Raw genomic sequence first — 15,490 nt, 5'->3', positions numbered from 1 at the left:
AAAGTGATCATCTTTACCAAATGTGCTTCCTGCAAGCTCTCTTCCAATTCTTTATTGTATTATCTGCTTACCTTTAAGCCATCCCTCTCTCCCGTTGTCACTGTCAGATTTGTGCCCTCAATGCTATATTCTGCTTTGGGATTTTTACATCCCAAGTGCATTATTTTACATTTATCAATGTTAAACTGCAGCTGCCACACTCTCGACCATTCTTCTAATTTACTTAAATCACATGGCTTTTGGCTTGTTTCACTAGGAATATCTACCCTGTTGCAGACATACAAAAAGACATACCTTACCCTTAAGATCTTTTGTAATATGGCTAATAATAATATTTAATGTACGGGTCCCAATACAGATCTTTGAGGTACCCCACTGGTAACAAGTTCTTTCTATGAACATACACCATTAACTACAACCTTTTACCTCCTGTCACCATTGCCTTGTCCGTTCAACTATTTTAGGACCTAAAACACCCAAACAGTTTTCTATGAGGGACAGTGTCAAATGCTTTTTCTGAGAGCTAGGTAGGCTATATGTATATAACTCACACGCGCTTCTATTTTTACCTTTACTTTTGTTGGCTCTGGGCAGCCCTTCTGCTCCCTCAAGCACTGGTTGCATCTGAGTGCCGGGTATATTACGTCACATCCTTGCCCTCAGACTCGGCGTGCCAGGGAGGATGAAGTCAGCGGTGCTGGCCTTGGGGGCTCCCCTGCCAAACCCTAGGTGCCAGGAAGCAATTTATTGTCGACCTGGTGCCTGAAATGTGTCAAATCCTGTTCAGGAGCATACTAGAAAAACATTATTCAATCTCACATAATAGGAAGAATACACAACTGTAAACTTTTATTAAAGCCCTAACCATCAAGCTACTAAAGGTAGAAGTGGGCAAAGCCAGCCTTGATCTGCATCAGACCCTGGGTCCAGCTCATCCACCAAATATCCCTGGTACACTGAGATGGCGTAACTTGCATCCTTTTTCAGAAAGATGTAATTTCCCATACCTATTCACCATATTTTATTACGTATGTTTTTAAATGTATTATATGTTGAAACTGCCAGTCGTAACCCAAATCATTTCCCCTCCCATTCATGCCTTGACTATGATCTGAAGAATAAATTAAGGAGGTGTTTTCTCGTAGCGAGACTGGTATTTCTGAAATGGGTGTGACGAAGGAATTCATAAATGCACCTGCAATGTGCTATTTACATCTGCTTCTGACAGCTCTCCAACCACAAGTATGGCTGAAAAACTCATCACTAACATCTACCAGGTAAAGATGAAATTCATTTCTGTAGTTTGATTAAAAAAAATGGCTAGAATACCTACTTAAAAATATTTTCTACAGCTTTATACCAAAAGTTTTAGAATTATGTTTTCTTTGCTTACATATTTCTTTTAAGTGTTTTATTGTCAACCCACTGGCTGCAGGCAAGAAAGCAATAAGGCACTTTCTCTCTCTCTCTCTCTCTCTCTCTCTCTCTCTCTCTCTCTCTATATATATATATATATATGTATATATATATATATATATTTTTTTTTATTTTTATTTTTTATTTATTTATTATTATTATTATTATTTCGTTTACATAAAGCACATCTTTCAGTACACTTACCATGTATGTATCAATCTGTAGTGTCTCACTTTCCAGTATGCAGTAGTGATTTATTTTGTTCTGTCACTTGCATTGGGTTAGTTTCTTTGTTGCCATGCACTGATGCATACTAACGAGGGCACTTGGATATTTAGTTGGGTGACTGGCAGGCCTGGACTGGCCATCTGGCACACTGGGCAGTGGGCCACTGGTGGTCAGAGCCACACACTAACTCCAAACCTGGTGCTATAGTTTGTGGCCCGTGGTTGGACAGGCACATGGGCATAAAAATGTCGTACACACAGTGTGTGTCAGCTGGTGGCCACTGGCCTTAAAGTGCCAGGGCTGCCCCATCGTCGCTAGTCCGGCCCTGGTGACTGGGCAAGATAGTGATATTCCTTCACTCTATTTCAAGTCTCCAAAAGAAAAAAGATTGGCAACCTGGCATGACCCTTCCAAAAATCAGCTGTGTAGACATGTCACAATATGTTTTCAAACATCATTATTATATACACCTTTGGGTGTCAACCATTAAACCAAACACCAGGAAGAAAATCAATGGATTGACTTAATGACTTGGGGAATTTTAGCATAAACCTGATTTTTAGTTTGATATATGTAGAATCTGTTAGAATCTGAAGCACTGGTGGGAGGGAATAACCCTGAATCATAGGCTTAGGAATCCCTGTGTAACCTGGTAGGGCAAGCTGATGGTTCGAGAGGGCAGCGTAAGGTTATGCGATGACCCAAGTCTATTGTAATGTGTTATTTACGGGGTGTACAGAATTAAATTGAAGTGAGTTGAGTGATGACAAATAGCATTGGAGCCCAGCTAATTTCTAGTTTGCTGTTGGGGCCCTTTTGATCAAATATTTATTTCCTGTAGGTTTACAATATTTTATGTTTTAATACAAAATACGATAATAAATAAAATGTTCTCTTATCCATTTTTACACATTTAACTGCATTTGGTATGGATCACGTCTGGTTCCACTGTCCTTAGTTTATGTAAGGGATTCTTCAGAGCTTTTTCACAGAGATTAGTGTGTTTTATGATAACTCCCATATGGAATGTATTTCTAGAGTTTTTTTCTCTTACGACATATACCGGTATGTTGAGATGGTTTCTTCAAGAGTAAAATAAAACTCACACCCAAGTAGTAGAATCTGCCATTTAAATGCAAATAAGCATCTACATTGCTCTGTAAACATCTTTAACAACTTGTGAGGTTGTGCTTAAATGTTAATATTGCAATAAAAGTCCTCAGAGTTATTGCTGTGTATCCATTATCAATACCTTCAGACTCTTTATGGCATAAATATACACTCATTGAAAAGCTAAGTGACACATTTCACTGACTTATTCACATCCTGTTCTGAAGAGCCTGCACACAGCACCCTAACTTAACGCTATAAAATCCACACTGATAAGATATTCTGTCATATTCCGTTATCCACTTTTTTTTAATGTAATGAGTGGTTTCACCAAAGGGGTCTACTCTTTAATTATAATGGGGTCCTGAACAAGCCCCAAGCTCCCCTCCAGGTCAGTTGTTGACCCACAATGATTCCTTGGCTACTCTGCTTCTGTGCATCTATACCAGAAGTGGTCTGTGGGCTAGTTAAATGAACCCCATGCAACCAGTCAATTGGTCATTAGACAAAATGCTACATGAACATGTCTGAGGATACCTAGACTGACTTGTGAAAATGCGACGTACGCAGTTTAGCCAACCATTATCTATTCAATATGTTACAAGTAAGGCTTTAAGGAAATCTTATCCCAGTGGCACGTGTTTCATCGGTACAATGACACACAATAAATAGTTCTATTTTTGAGAACACTGGTTATCTTTTCTTCTTGCCTAATAAGAACTTGGAGTGTTTGTCTCTCTCCTTCCTCTTCAAACAGCACCAGATTGGGAATGCCCATATTGCTCATTTTGTGCATGGTCATTATGCTCAATTATTTCATGTCACCTGCTTATACTTCCGTGTTTGTCTACTGCTAGTTTCATTGACAGGCAGTTGCTGTTCTTCTGAAGGGAAATGCTAATTCACATTTAATTGATTGAGGTTTTGAAATCTCACTTTTTGGCCAAAGCAGTTTCCTTGTTTCAGTTTGATGACGAGCTCTTTTTTTTCTAGTGCTTTTGTTTTACTTTATGTGAAATACAAAGAAACTCCCAACAAACATCCACTGACTATAAAGAACATAGAATATTCTTGCTGTATTTTTTAATGTTACTGTAATATTACTGCGAATAACCGTTTGTCCAAATTTAAAAGTGCAGCATTGCTACCCGGAAGATCCACTAAAGTGGAAATACCGTATTTGCTCGATTATAAGACAAGGTTTTTTTCAGAGCAAATGCTCTGAAAAATACCCCTCGTCTTCTAATCAGGGTCGTCTTATAATCAGACCTCAAATAGAGGTCTGACTATGAGACTAAGATCCAGATCCCCCGCACCGCTGCAGGGGACCTGGAGCCTTCTGTCTCCCCCCCATTTAACACTCCCACCCCCACCCCACACACACTTACCGGTGCTTCCAATTTCCTGCTGTTTTGCCGGGGCAGCGATCCGCGTAGACAACGTCCGCTGCAGCCGGAAGGAGGTGTGGCTAGCAGCGGGGGTTGTCTGCGTCCATCGCGCAGACCTTCCCTGACTGTAAGAGATCAGAGTTCCCTGCACTGGTGCGGGGAACTCTGATCTCTGACAGCCGGGGAAGGTCTGCGCAATGGACGCAGACAAACCCCTGCTGCCAACTCCACCTCCTTCCGGCTGCAGTGACTCGCGTAGACGTCAACCCGCTGCCCCAGCACCGGTAAATAAGTAAGTAAGTAAGTGTGTGTGTGTTAAATGGGGGCATAGGGCATTTCTGGAGGCAGAGTGCTCTGTGAAATGCCTTTTAACCCCCCTTAACGCCACTCTGCCTCCTGAAATGCCTTATACCTCCCTATATGCCACTCTGCCCCATAATATGCCTTTTAACCCCCTAAATGCCAGAGTGGCATATAGGGGTATAAGGCATTTCTGGAGGCAGAGTGCTCTATACAATGCCTTTTAACCCCCTAAATGCCACTCTGCCTCCAGAAATGCCTTTTAACCCTCTATACGCCACTCTGCCTCCTGAAATGCCTTATACCTCCCTATATGCCACTCTGCCCCATAATATGCCTTTTAACCCCCTAAATGCCAGAATGGGATATAGGGGTATAAGGCATTTCTGGAGGCAGAGTGCCACATAGGGGGTTAAAAGGCATATCATGGGGCACAGTGGCATATAGAGGGTTAAAAGGCATATCATGGGCCACAGTGCCATATTGGAGTGGCAAGCCTGGGGCAGATGTGCTTAACTTGGGGGCAGGTTGGAAAATACAAGGAAATAAAAACAAAAAAAAGATTTAGTTGAATGGTTGAAGTTGCATCCTACGTACACTGTTGATATGCCAAGTTATGTACCAAGTGCAGATATGATGTTCTCACCATTTCAAAAGCCTAAACAAAAACGTCATAGATGTCGGAATCCCAACAAGCTGGATATTAACACATTGACGGGAGACGAAAGGGTGCCTGTAGTGAACAAACGGAATGGGAAAAAGATGGGGGGAGCCATGGCACCTCCAATGAGGGACCTTCCTCGGTGGCTGGAAGAAAACCCAGAGTTTGCGGTTGCTCCAGACTGGACAGATATCGTTAAGCAATCTGGTTTTGTACCAGAGTCTATGTTTGATCGTCTTCTCACTGGACCTGTAGTAAGGGAAGAGGGAGCTAGCAGAAGAGGAAGAAGGCCAAAAAGTGAAATTGCCAAAGCAGCAGCTGCTGCTGCTGTAGCATCCACATCTGGAATCAACCCACTCTTGATGAATAGCTTATTTGCTGGAATGGATCTTGCAAGCCTCCAGAATCTTCAGAATCTGCAGTCTCTTCAGCTCGCTGGTCTCATGGGGTTCCCCCCAGGGCTTGCGACAGCTGCCGGAGCTGGAGGAGATTCGAAAAATCCTGCTGCCATGCTGCCTCTGATGTTACCAGGCATGGCAGGATTGCCCAACATGTTTGGGCTTGGAGGACTTTTGAATAACCCGTTAGCATCTGGCAGCGGCAATTCCACTACAACTCCCAGTCAAGGAGAAACTGAAGAAGGAACTTCAGAGGAGAAAACCGAAAACGAAGAGGATGCTAAAGACTCTGAGAAAACTACAGACACTGTTTCTGCTACTGACTCTGGATCTGTTGGTGCTGCTAATACCACAGCTGGATTGTCCACAAATCCTCTGGCCTTCAGCCCTTTCCTACTGTCCACTATGGCTCCAGGCCTGTTCTACCCATCTATGTTTCTACCTCCGGGACTAGGAGGATTAACACTGCCTGGTTTCCCATCACTAGCTGGACTTCAGACTGCTGTGAGTGCTAGTGAAGAAAAGACTGCAGACAAAGGGGACGCTGAGCATCAGGAAGCCAGCGATGCAGAGGAGACCCTGGACAAAACTGCAGACTCATCTGTTTTGGAAGACGAAACGGCACACGGAGAAGAACTGGACTCGCCTGCCGGAGAGGAAGATCTGGAAAACGATGAAAAAGATGATTAATGGTCACAGTTACATTTAAAGTGTTCAAAACTTTTTGACAAGTGGTAGTCCTACTGTTTACACTCACAGTAAATGTCCATACCTAGTTTTTATAAGCTGTTCTGTAAAATAGTGTAGCAAAAAAAGTCCAAGTCGTGTCACACGGATGTGTCAAAAAGGTATTTTGGTCATTAAGTATTGTGCAGTGCATTATTTATTGTTCCTGGGGAGAGATGACATTTCAGAGACAAATATTGTCTAAGGAAATTTATATAATGCTCTGCTAGTGTTTTTTGTTGGTTTTTTTTTTGCTTATTTTCTACCTTTTTGGTATTATGAGAGCAGCATATTTTTTTTTTTTTTGTTTTGAATCTTGGTGCAAATAGAAGGAAAGGCTGCTTAAGGAAGTATGAAGTTATTTATCTATTTTTTTTTTTTGGAGTTTGTTTTTCCTTTGCTGTGAAGGTCAAGATGAATTTTTACAAACACATATCATAATACTAGTTTTTTTACTGTATATGGGGGTTCCACATACACAATTCAGACAATCTCCATACGAGCGTAAACGTCTCCGCCTCGAGACCCAGCAATAAAAGGCAGCTGTTGAATGTGAATTGTACTTTTTCAAAACACACCCACTGCGAAGGTTGTTACAGGACAATACTACAGTTGAATCGTCTCATGATTTTATAATGCACTGGTCGAAGCATAAAATTAAAATCAGGTACCTTTTTTTTGTTGCTGTTTTTTCCTTTTTTCTTTTTTGTTTTTAAATTAAAGGACGTTGTTACTTTAGCCACAAAGCTAAACAGCATTACCTCAATTCTAAACTAGCCTTGAAGTTTACAGACATGACTTTGTAAATGTTTTCCTTTTATTTTCTTTTTGTGATGTCGTTTTTTTTTCTATTCCTTTTTTTTTTTCTTTTCAAAAACTGCTATCATGTAAGATAAATTGTAAATTGCTGCCAACCGTAGTAGTGATGCTTTTAATAAAAGTGATCCATGAGATGCAGTGATGTAATTAGAGAATGTAGATGTGTCTAGGGAAACCAAATCAGAACTGGTGTACACCACTTTATATTTTGTATTCACAATAGAAGCAAATACAGTATTATGGCTTTTTGTAAAAAAAAAAAAAAAAAAAAAAAAAAAAAAAAATATTTTTCTCAATCATAGCTTTTATTAAAAAATGTAATAGTTTACATGAATTAACATTTACTGGTAAAACTTTTTTCCTATAGGGTCGTCTTATATTCAGGCTTTTTCTTTTTTTCCTAAATTAATATTCAGATTTTGGGGGGTCGTCTTATAATCAGGGTCGTCTTATAATCGAGCAAATACGGTATGCTAAACGTTGTGGACTACAGTATATGTACATATGGATATGTATAAATAATTACAGGGGAACTGTAGCGATCACAGATTTTGGCACAGTTAAATTAAATCATAAATAAACCTATAACTGGTGAATTAGCTAGATATTTAGGAATTGAGTTAACCCCATGGAAGCTGAGTTTGGTGGCACAGGCAGCATCATCTGATCAATTTCCTGTCCTGAGGCCTTCGCTCTTCGGTTCACCCTAACCATTACAAAGGCTTTCTACACCAATCAGCTTTCCGGGAGAGCTTTCCGGCCAGTGATTGGTCGCAGTGGTGAATGTACGGGAACGTTAATTTACATTTGCTGTGTACCTTTAGATTGTAATCTCATCTCAATGTATATACAATGTATATACAAACTATATAATAATGTATTAATGTGTGTTTGTGTTAACTGGCCCAATTAAATTGTACAGCGCTGCATAATTTGTTGGCGCTTAATAAATAAATAAAAGATAACAAATGTATATCACAGTACAATAGGCATCCCTCTGTTTGTATGAAATTGTCTAATGCTCATCAGTTCCTCTTTAACACGCCTGGGGTTGTCTCTACAGGAGGAGAGTGCTATCCATATGTTATCTGTGAAAGTTGTCCAAGCCAGGAACATTCCATGGGCAGACTGGAGTAAGTATGTTCTCACATAGCATCTCTCTCTGTTTAAGAAATCTAGAAAGAACAAGCTTATTAAGAGCCATAGATTCTTTTATGAAATAAGGGGCCAACCGTTAGTTTTGTATATTGTTTTTAATTTATGGAAGACTGTTTACATGTCTGGCAGCCATAATCTGTATGATCGAATCCGATTAAACGTCCCGCTGCAATGTACATTTTATGGCTGCCACCAATGAGACCATTTTCTGTAAGAAGTAATATATATATATAGCAAGTATCGCTATTGACATTCACACCAGCCACTAAAATCCAGTTAGGTGTCTTTCGTTCAACAAGTAACCCCTAATAAGAAGTGCCATTGTTTATTAGGAAACTCAGGTACTGAAGTGCATTGTGTCAGCAGCATAATGTGGGTACATGAACCAAAGATAGAAGGGCATAGCTGAAAAGGTTCTTTTGTCATATTATATACACCCTAGTGTTAAAAGGAGGTGAGCTGATACAATATTTACATTATATATTTACTTCACTGCAGGTTGGATCTTACACATACAATATACCCAAACGGTTATTTTTAACACTGACCATGCTGGGTGACTCAAACACCCTTGCAGAAACAGCAAATAATTTCAGATTCAGGGGTTCTAGAGGCATCACTAGAACATCTGCTCTGTTTATGCAGGTCGACAAATATAATAGATCACTTTGTACCAATATGACTTCAAAATTCACTTGGACCAGCTTTGACAGCGTATTGCTTTGCGTTCATCTTTGGGTCAAAACATGTCAAGGTACTGGTGGAGGTTCACAAATCTGTAGTCCATCTCGAGGTCCTTACGTGGAGGTGGACGCCTGCTTAAATTATTGTAACACATGGCTGTTGCTTCTCTATTTCAGTGAGCAATGCGGACTGTTATGTAAGCATCTGGCTCCCAACATGCACAAACAGAGTTCTAAAAACCAAGACTCTGTCAAACACCAGCGACCCCAAGTGGGACGAGACATTTCACTTCAAGATTTGTGAAAAAGTCCAGGCAAGTGGCAATCACCTTTCTCTTTTACTACTGGGTCCTTGATAGTTATGTACAAAGTTCAAACATTTACACAGCACTTGAAGTCCTTGCTCACAAGCTTATAATACCCAAGTGTGTTTGTGAACATCTGACGCGGAGTTCCAACATTGGATGGCATTGTCCCCTCTTCCCCAAATATATTGCCTCCTGCACAGTATCAGTGAAGGGCAGCATTATGAAATCACATCTGCAGAACTTCTGTGCTGCTCTGTCAGAGACGCAGATCACAAAGCTCCCTACTTCCTCCCACTCCGTCAGTGGTTTACAATTCAGGGCCTTGAGGGCCACAAACAAGTCATGGATTTTGGATATTGCAGCTTGAGAGCAAAAACTTGTTCAATTACTTGTTTTCATGCAAGATTCACACCGTAACTTGCCTTTTTGTGGCCCTCAAAGCCTGACGTTGAAAATGACTGCACTAGATCATCAGTAGCTTGTCTAACTTAGTCTTTAATGTCTTATGGCTGGGTAGGTGTTAATACATCGTGGTCTCCTTCATCTCCTAGATTTTCACTGCTAAGAAGTGGTTGTTTGACATTACAACTTTAATGATAGTTTTATTATTTCAGAACCTGATGCATCTGTCACTTCATGATGAAGATGTGGTCTCTAAAAATGACTTGCTATACACTGTGGTGTTTGATGTGGGAAAAGTCCCCATCGGGGAAACCATGAAGACGACCTTTCCTCTGAACCCAGAGGTAAGACTTTGGAACTGGACTTCTTTTTTAGAAGAACACATGTTATTTTTGATAATGTTAAAAAAGACACCTGCTGTTTCTTATCCAACTCCCTGTAGAGTCTGAACATTGTGTCACGACGTGGAAGCTTAGAGGCTACACAGGACATCTGATCTAATAATATTCCCCCATCAGACTGGAACAATTAGTGATAGAAAACGGCTCATTTGTTTCTCATCACCCTGCACATCCATGTGTCCTAGCTATAGGAGCCGTGGGGGTTTCTTTCACTGTTTAATCCTCCATTAGGTAAACTAATCTGTGGTATTTGTCTCTACAGGGAAAAGAGAGTCTTGATGTGGAGTTCACAAGGAAGACATTGTAAGTGACATACTGGACTGTGACCAAATGTTTATAGCTCTAAATGTAACAATGTCTTCTAGCACAAACCTTTTATTCTTAATATTATTTCTGGCTTTCCATTCATTAAACTGTTATACTAATTTAGCCACCTTTTTTACTGATCTCAACTTCTCAGGGTTAAGCCTTTTTTTGTTTGTGTTTTTTCCAGACCAGCTCATCCTGAAAAAATATTAACAAACAGTGTTCTCGTGGTGAGTGTTTTTATGTTTTGGTTAAATGCTTAGCATTAAAATCCTTCATGAACCAGGGACAGACTGAATATAAAAGACTAGAACTGTTATGTAACTGGCAATAAAAAAATGGTAAGCACCATGGGGCATTAGCCTTGTTTGCTCAATGGCCGGTCTGGTCCTGATCTTGATACATCTTCCTACCGCAGTGAGATAGCTCAGTTGGTAATTGCCCTGACTGCAGGGTCACGGGTTCAAATCCCGGCAGGGTCAACTCAGCCTTTCCGTGGTTGATAAATTAATACCATTGATTCAGTAATAATGCCATCTATTATTCAGCCGCGGATTCAGTGAGAATCCGTTTTCAGTCCCACTGGGAGAATGCTAGTTGTTATGTTATACTTTTATACTAAATCTCTGCTTGATTCAGAAATAACATTTGGTTCCCCTTTGGCCTGCCTACAGCATGTTTTATGCTCTATGTATACCATTGTGACACAGGCATCCACATAATCTTCACTTAGGGTTGAGTGTCCTAGAACTACTTGTAGGACCCATTGGCTATAGCTTTGAATTTGTCTTTGAAGCACCCCAAATCAGAGACTATGGATGAAAAAATTGGGGAAATAACAGGGTATTTGCTGGCTGGATGTCCAGTGACATCGCCTTGCACCTTGCGTATTGTGTACGAACCCCTGGTGTGATTCACAGTATGGTGCTCCAGCATTTCGAGCTGCCGTTAGTAAATATGTGTTAATTGCTATATATAAAAGTCAAACATGTTAAAGAAAGATCCAGCTAAGTAACCTCTTATCCGAAACAATTTGTTTTATAGCTCCTTTTAAATAACAACAAAAAAACCCATAAAACATCCACCTTCAAACATAATCATTATCTGTGTGTATAAACTAATAAACCATTTTATATGTAAACTCATCATCTATTTTATCAGCTGTCTTTGATTTGTTGGACTGAATGACAAAATTACTAGACAAAACCCCAGGCCTAAAGCTAATTTGTTTGTTTCTCATTGCAGTCCAGATCAGTTTCCTGTTTAGATGTTTCAGTAGACAAGCAGAAGATTCCAGAACATTTTCAAGGTGGGTTTCTCACAATACGTCTTACTCAGTGATTTAACTAGAGATCCATAAATCCGCTTAACACAGGGCTGGATGAATCTGTGTTTTCAGGGTGGACGTTGGTGGCGTTTATTTCTCTATTTGTTTTTTTTACCAGTCTCCACTCTTTTTCATTCTCAACATACTTTGTTTTAACCATGGGTGGAACAGAAAATTATGAAAACACCATTTTTTTTAGAATGACAATCATCAAAGAATAAACTTTTTTGGTCAGTAGCCTCATCTTTACTCCTATATGTGCGTAGCCATTTATTTTACTAATTCCTGCAGCTTCCAAAGTAACCCTGATTTCTGTCTCATGGGTGTGTCATTTATAGTTTCTTACATTTTCTTAAGCACTATAATCTATTTCCCGTGGTTGCTGTGGAGCAATGGTTTGGCAGTACGTTGTAATATTTCACACCTGATCTGTAGTATTCTTCTTCTTTTCTAGGCAAAACTATTGTTCTGACGGTGGAAGATTCCTGTGAAAAAAATAATGAATTGGTGCTGGATCCTGGTTCTGATCACATAGACCCCTGCACATTCCACTGCATCAGAAAATGGGATCCAGAACTCACTGTCCATCTAGAGGTACCATGTTCACTAAAACATAATAATATGTAAAAAGCTACATAAATAATAAATAACTGTCTAACATATCTCCTAAAAGTGGACCTCTTCCACTTAGAGAAAACATGCATTGCACTCTCAAGCATGTTTAAAAAAAAGTGAACCCTTTGGAATTACCAACATCTGTTTTAACTAATGATACACACATTATTTTATTGTTCTTGTCCATAATAAATACACCATTCAAACATTCACAGTGTGGGTTGGAAAAATATGTGAACCCCTAGGCTAATCACTTCAACAAAAGCTAATCAGAGTCAGGAGTTAGCAAACCTGGAGTCCAATCAATGAAACGGGATTGGTGGTGTGGTTTAGCTCTACTTTGATTTAAACATTTTGAGTTTGCTATTCTCATGAAGCATCTGCTGATGTGAACCATATCTTGCGAAAAAGAAATCTCAGAAGACCTACAACCAAGAATTGTTCATTTGCATAAAGCTGGAAAGGGTCACAAAGTAATCTAAAGGAGTTTACATATTCATCAGTCCACAGTTAGACAAATTGTTTAGAAATGGAGAAGATTTAGTACTGTGGCTACTCTCCCTAGATGTGGGTGCCCAGCCAAGAATTCTGAATGAGGTGAAAAAAGAACCCTCGAGTAACAGCTACAGGTGTGAAGGAATCATTTGAACTGGATAACATCTCTATTCATAAATACACCATATGCAAAACATGGAACAGGCATTCCATGGCAGGACACCAAGGAAGAAGCCACAGCTCTCCAATTTAACATTGCTGTTTGTCTGAAGTTTGCCAAAGAGCACTATGACCCTCCACAACGCTACTGGGAAATGTTTTGTGGACTGGAAGAACACGCAGCACTGCATATGGTATAAAAAAGGCACCCCAAACCAACATGAAAACACCATCCCAATGGTGAAGTATGGTGGAGGGACTATCATGATTTAGGGCGGCTTCATTGCCTCTGGGCCCGGGCAGCGTGCCATCATTGAGGGGACAATGAGTTCCCAGGTTTATCAAGTTATCATACAGGATAATGTTAGGATAGCTGTCCACAAGCTGAAGCTTAGTAGAAGTTGTGTAATGTAGCACAACAATGGCCCTAAACCTCAAAGTAAATCTACTCCAGAATGGTTTCAAATAAATAAAATCTGCAGATTTTAGAATGTCCCAATCAGGGCTCAGACCTTAACTCATTAAAGATGCTGTGGAATGACCTCAAGAGAGCCGTCCACACCAGACCAGACAATGTGGTCTGGTCTGTAAGAATGGTCTAAAATTCTTCCTGAACATTGTGCAGGTCAGATCTGCAGCTACCGGAAACGTTTGTTTGAGGTTATTGTTGCCAAAGGAGATTCAACCAGTTATTAAATCCAAGGGTTCACTTACTTTTTCCACCAGCACTGTGAATGTTTAATGGGTCTGTTCAATAAAGACATTAGAGACTATCATTGTTTGTGAGTTATTAGTTTAAGCACATTGTGTTTGTCAATACTTGTGACTGTAGATCAGATCACACTTTATGAACAATTAATGCGGAAAACCAGATTCATTTGCATTTTCTTTCCACTGTATGTCCTGTTATTCTTTTGTTTAATCGCATAAAAACTGCACAGACACTTTTAAGGAGCTTTTCCAGTTTCTATGGGAACAGCTATATGTTTATGCTTTTTTGTACATGACTATTAAGTGTTCCTAAGAAAACCTTATTAGTGAAGCAAAATGTTACTTGGTTAAATACTTATTTCAAATGAAGCATTTCATCAGTAATAGTAATGAGATTTTTAATGCTGCATTTACTTACGTATTAAATCAGCACCTTCAACATCTTTTCACTTGATAAATAGTTTTGTCTATGAGTGTTCTCTAGGTCTTTGTGACAAGCTTGTTCTTTTTATTATTCCAGGGCACAAACGCAGAAGACGCTGATGGTTTAACAAAGGTTCCTTTTAATTCACTTTCAGTGGGAAAAGAAGAGAGAATAGAGCTTCCTGCGCCACCTGTGAGTGAATGTCTTTATTTGGTTTGCCTTCTGCCCTGTTATATAAATATGGATGATAGGAGAGGAATTTAAGCTAATATTTCTTATTTTTGAACAATTTCTCAAGAACTCATCTCTTCATCTAATTAACACACAAACACCTTTATTATTATAAAAAAAAACAGTGGATCATAAGTTGTCACGTGGTTTAATAAAATTTTACTCCATTGAATCGTTTTACAGCAGAAGTGTGGTAGATGTAAATAATTGAGGGACAGACATCAAGATTCACTGAACATAGTACAATTCTAAAGACAACAAATAACGTGTGGGGGTTTACATCATACAAGACAAGATCAGCCAAATGAATCCTTTCTTCCTACTTTCTTGGTTTTTAGAGTGGTGGGTTAAGTATACTTTAACACTGACATTAAGATCCCTGACAATACGTTGTCAACGGTATCTTCAAGAACAAAAGTACTATCAGCCAAAATTACCATGGGATATGTTCAAGCGACTATATGAACACGTTTAAAGGGAAGAGAGGACCAAAACCTCTCAAAGGAGACCAGGGCATAGTTGTCTCCTAGACTGGTCTGGATTTAGCTTCTATGGTTGGGTAGCAATTAAGAGAAGAAAGATTTGTTAACATAGGTCTTGAAATTGATGAGTGGATTGGCCTTTTGGTTAATAAGCATTTCTAAACATGCCAAAAAGAAGAGGAAACAAGACGTGTTTCTGTATTCCTGCTGTAAATACTTAATGAGTAAACGTTGTTAAATATGTTTCAAGCCAAAACCTGGGGTTGAAAACTGGATTTAATTCTTATTTCTGTTTCAGATGTTGGTGCAGTTCAGTGTGCTCAAGGCCAATGAGACACATTTTAACTTTCATATATAAATCATGAGGTTTAGTGCCTGAGTTTTATGGGTCGTACGCATTTCGCATTTCATTTAAGGATTTATACTATTGCTCCCTTCTGGTTTTTGAGGATCTGTTTTGACATCCTTGAACTTGTGACATGTATTAATAGCTATGATAATATTTTAACTTTATATCCTTGATGCTGTTTAACATATAAAGTGATTTGGAAATGCTATCTTCATCATTGACTGCAGGTAGATAAGGTCTGCAGCACAGAGCACAGGGTCCGTAATGCATGTGTAAAACCGGTATTTGGTATTTTAATGATACAGGTACTGAAATTGGGTGTTTCGTGTAGTTTGCATCATTCGGTTACATACGACAACTGATGGATGCAGAACATTTAATACCAAACACAGT

General features: G+C 39.4%; 1 protein-coding gene across 1 annotated transcript in view; it reads left to right on the top strand.

The window, feature by feature from the left end:
- Positions 1-1,077: 1,077 nt before the first annotated feature.
- LOC128504434 (cytosolic phospholipase A2 delta-like) overlaps positions 1,078-15,490 on the top strand; it is a 37,158-nt gene continuing 22,745 nt past the window's right edge. The window contains exons 1-9 of the mRNA XM_053474461.1: positions 1,078-1,277; positions 8,110-8,179; positions 9,065-9,201; positions 9,810-9,941; positions 10,261-10,301; positions 10,492-10,534; positions 11,550-11,613; positions 12,086-12,225; positions 14,132-14,227. Of these exons, the coding sequence (XP_053330436.1) occupies positions 1,245-1,277; positions 8,110-8,179; positions 9,065-9,201; positions 9,810-9,941; positions 10,261-10,301; positions 10,492-10,534; positions 11,550-11,613; positions 12,086-12,225; positions 14,132-14,227 (756 nt within the window). The 5' untranslated portion in view covers positions 1,078-1,244. The remainder of the gene's footprint in view (positions 1,278-8,109; positions 8,180-9,064; positions 9,202-9,809; positions 9,942-10,260; positions 10,302-10,491; positions 10,535-11,549; positions 11,614-12,085; positions 12,226-14,131; positions 14,228-15,490) is intronic.

This window comes from Spea bombifrons, chromosome 9 (assembly GCF_027358695.1).
Source record: "Spea bombifrons isolate aSpeBom1 chromosome 9, aSpeBom1.2.pri, whole genome shotgun sequence".
Classification (NCBI taxonomy): domain Eukaryota; kingdom Metazoa; phylum Chordata; class Amphibia; order Anura; family Pelobatidae; genus Spea; species Spea bombifrons.
The sequence above is the reverse complement of the archived record's forward strand: the minus strand, read 5'-3'. Positions and strand labels throughout refer to the sequence as shown.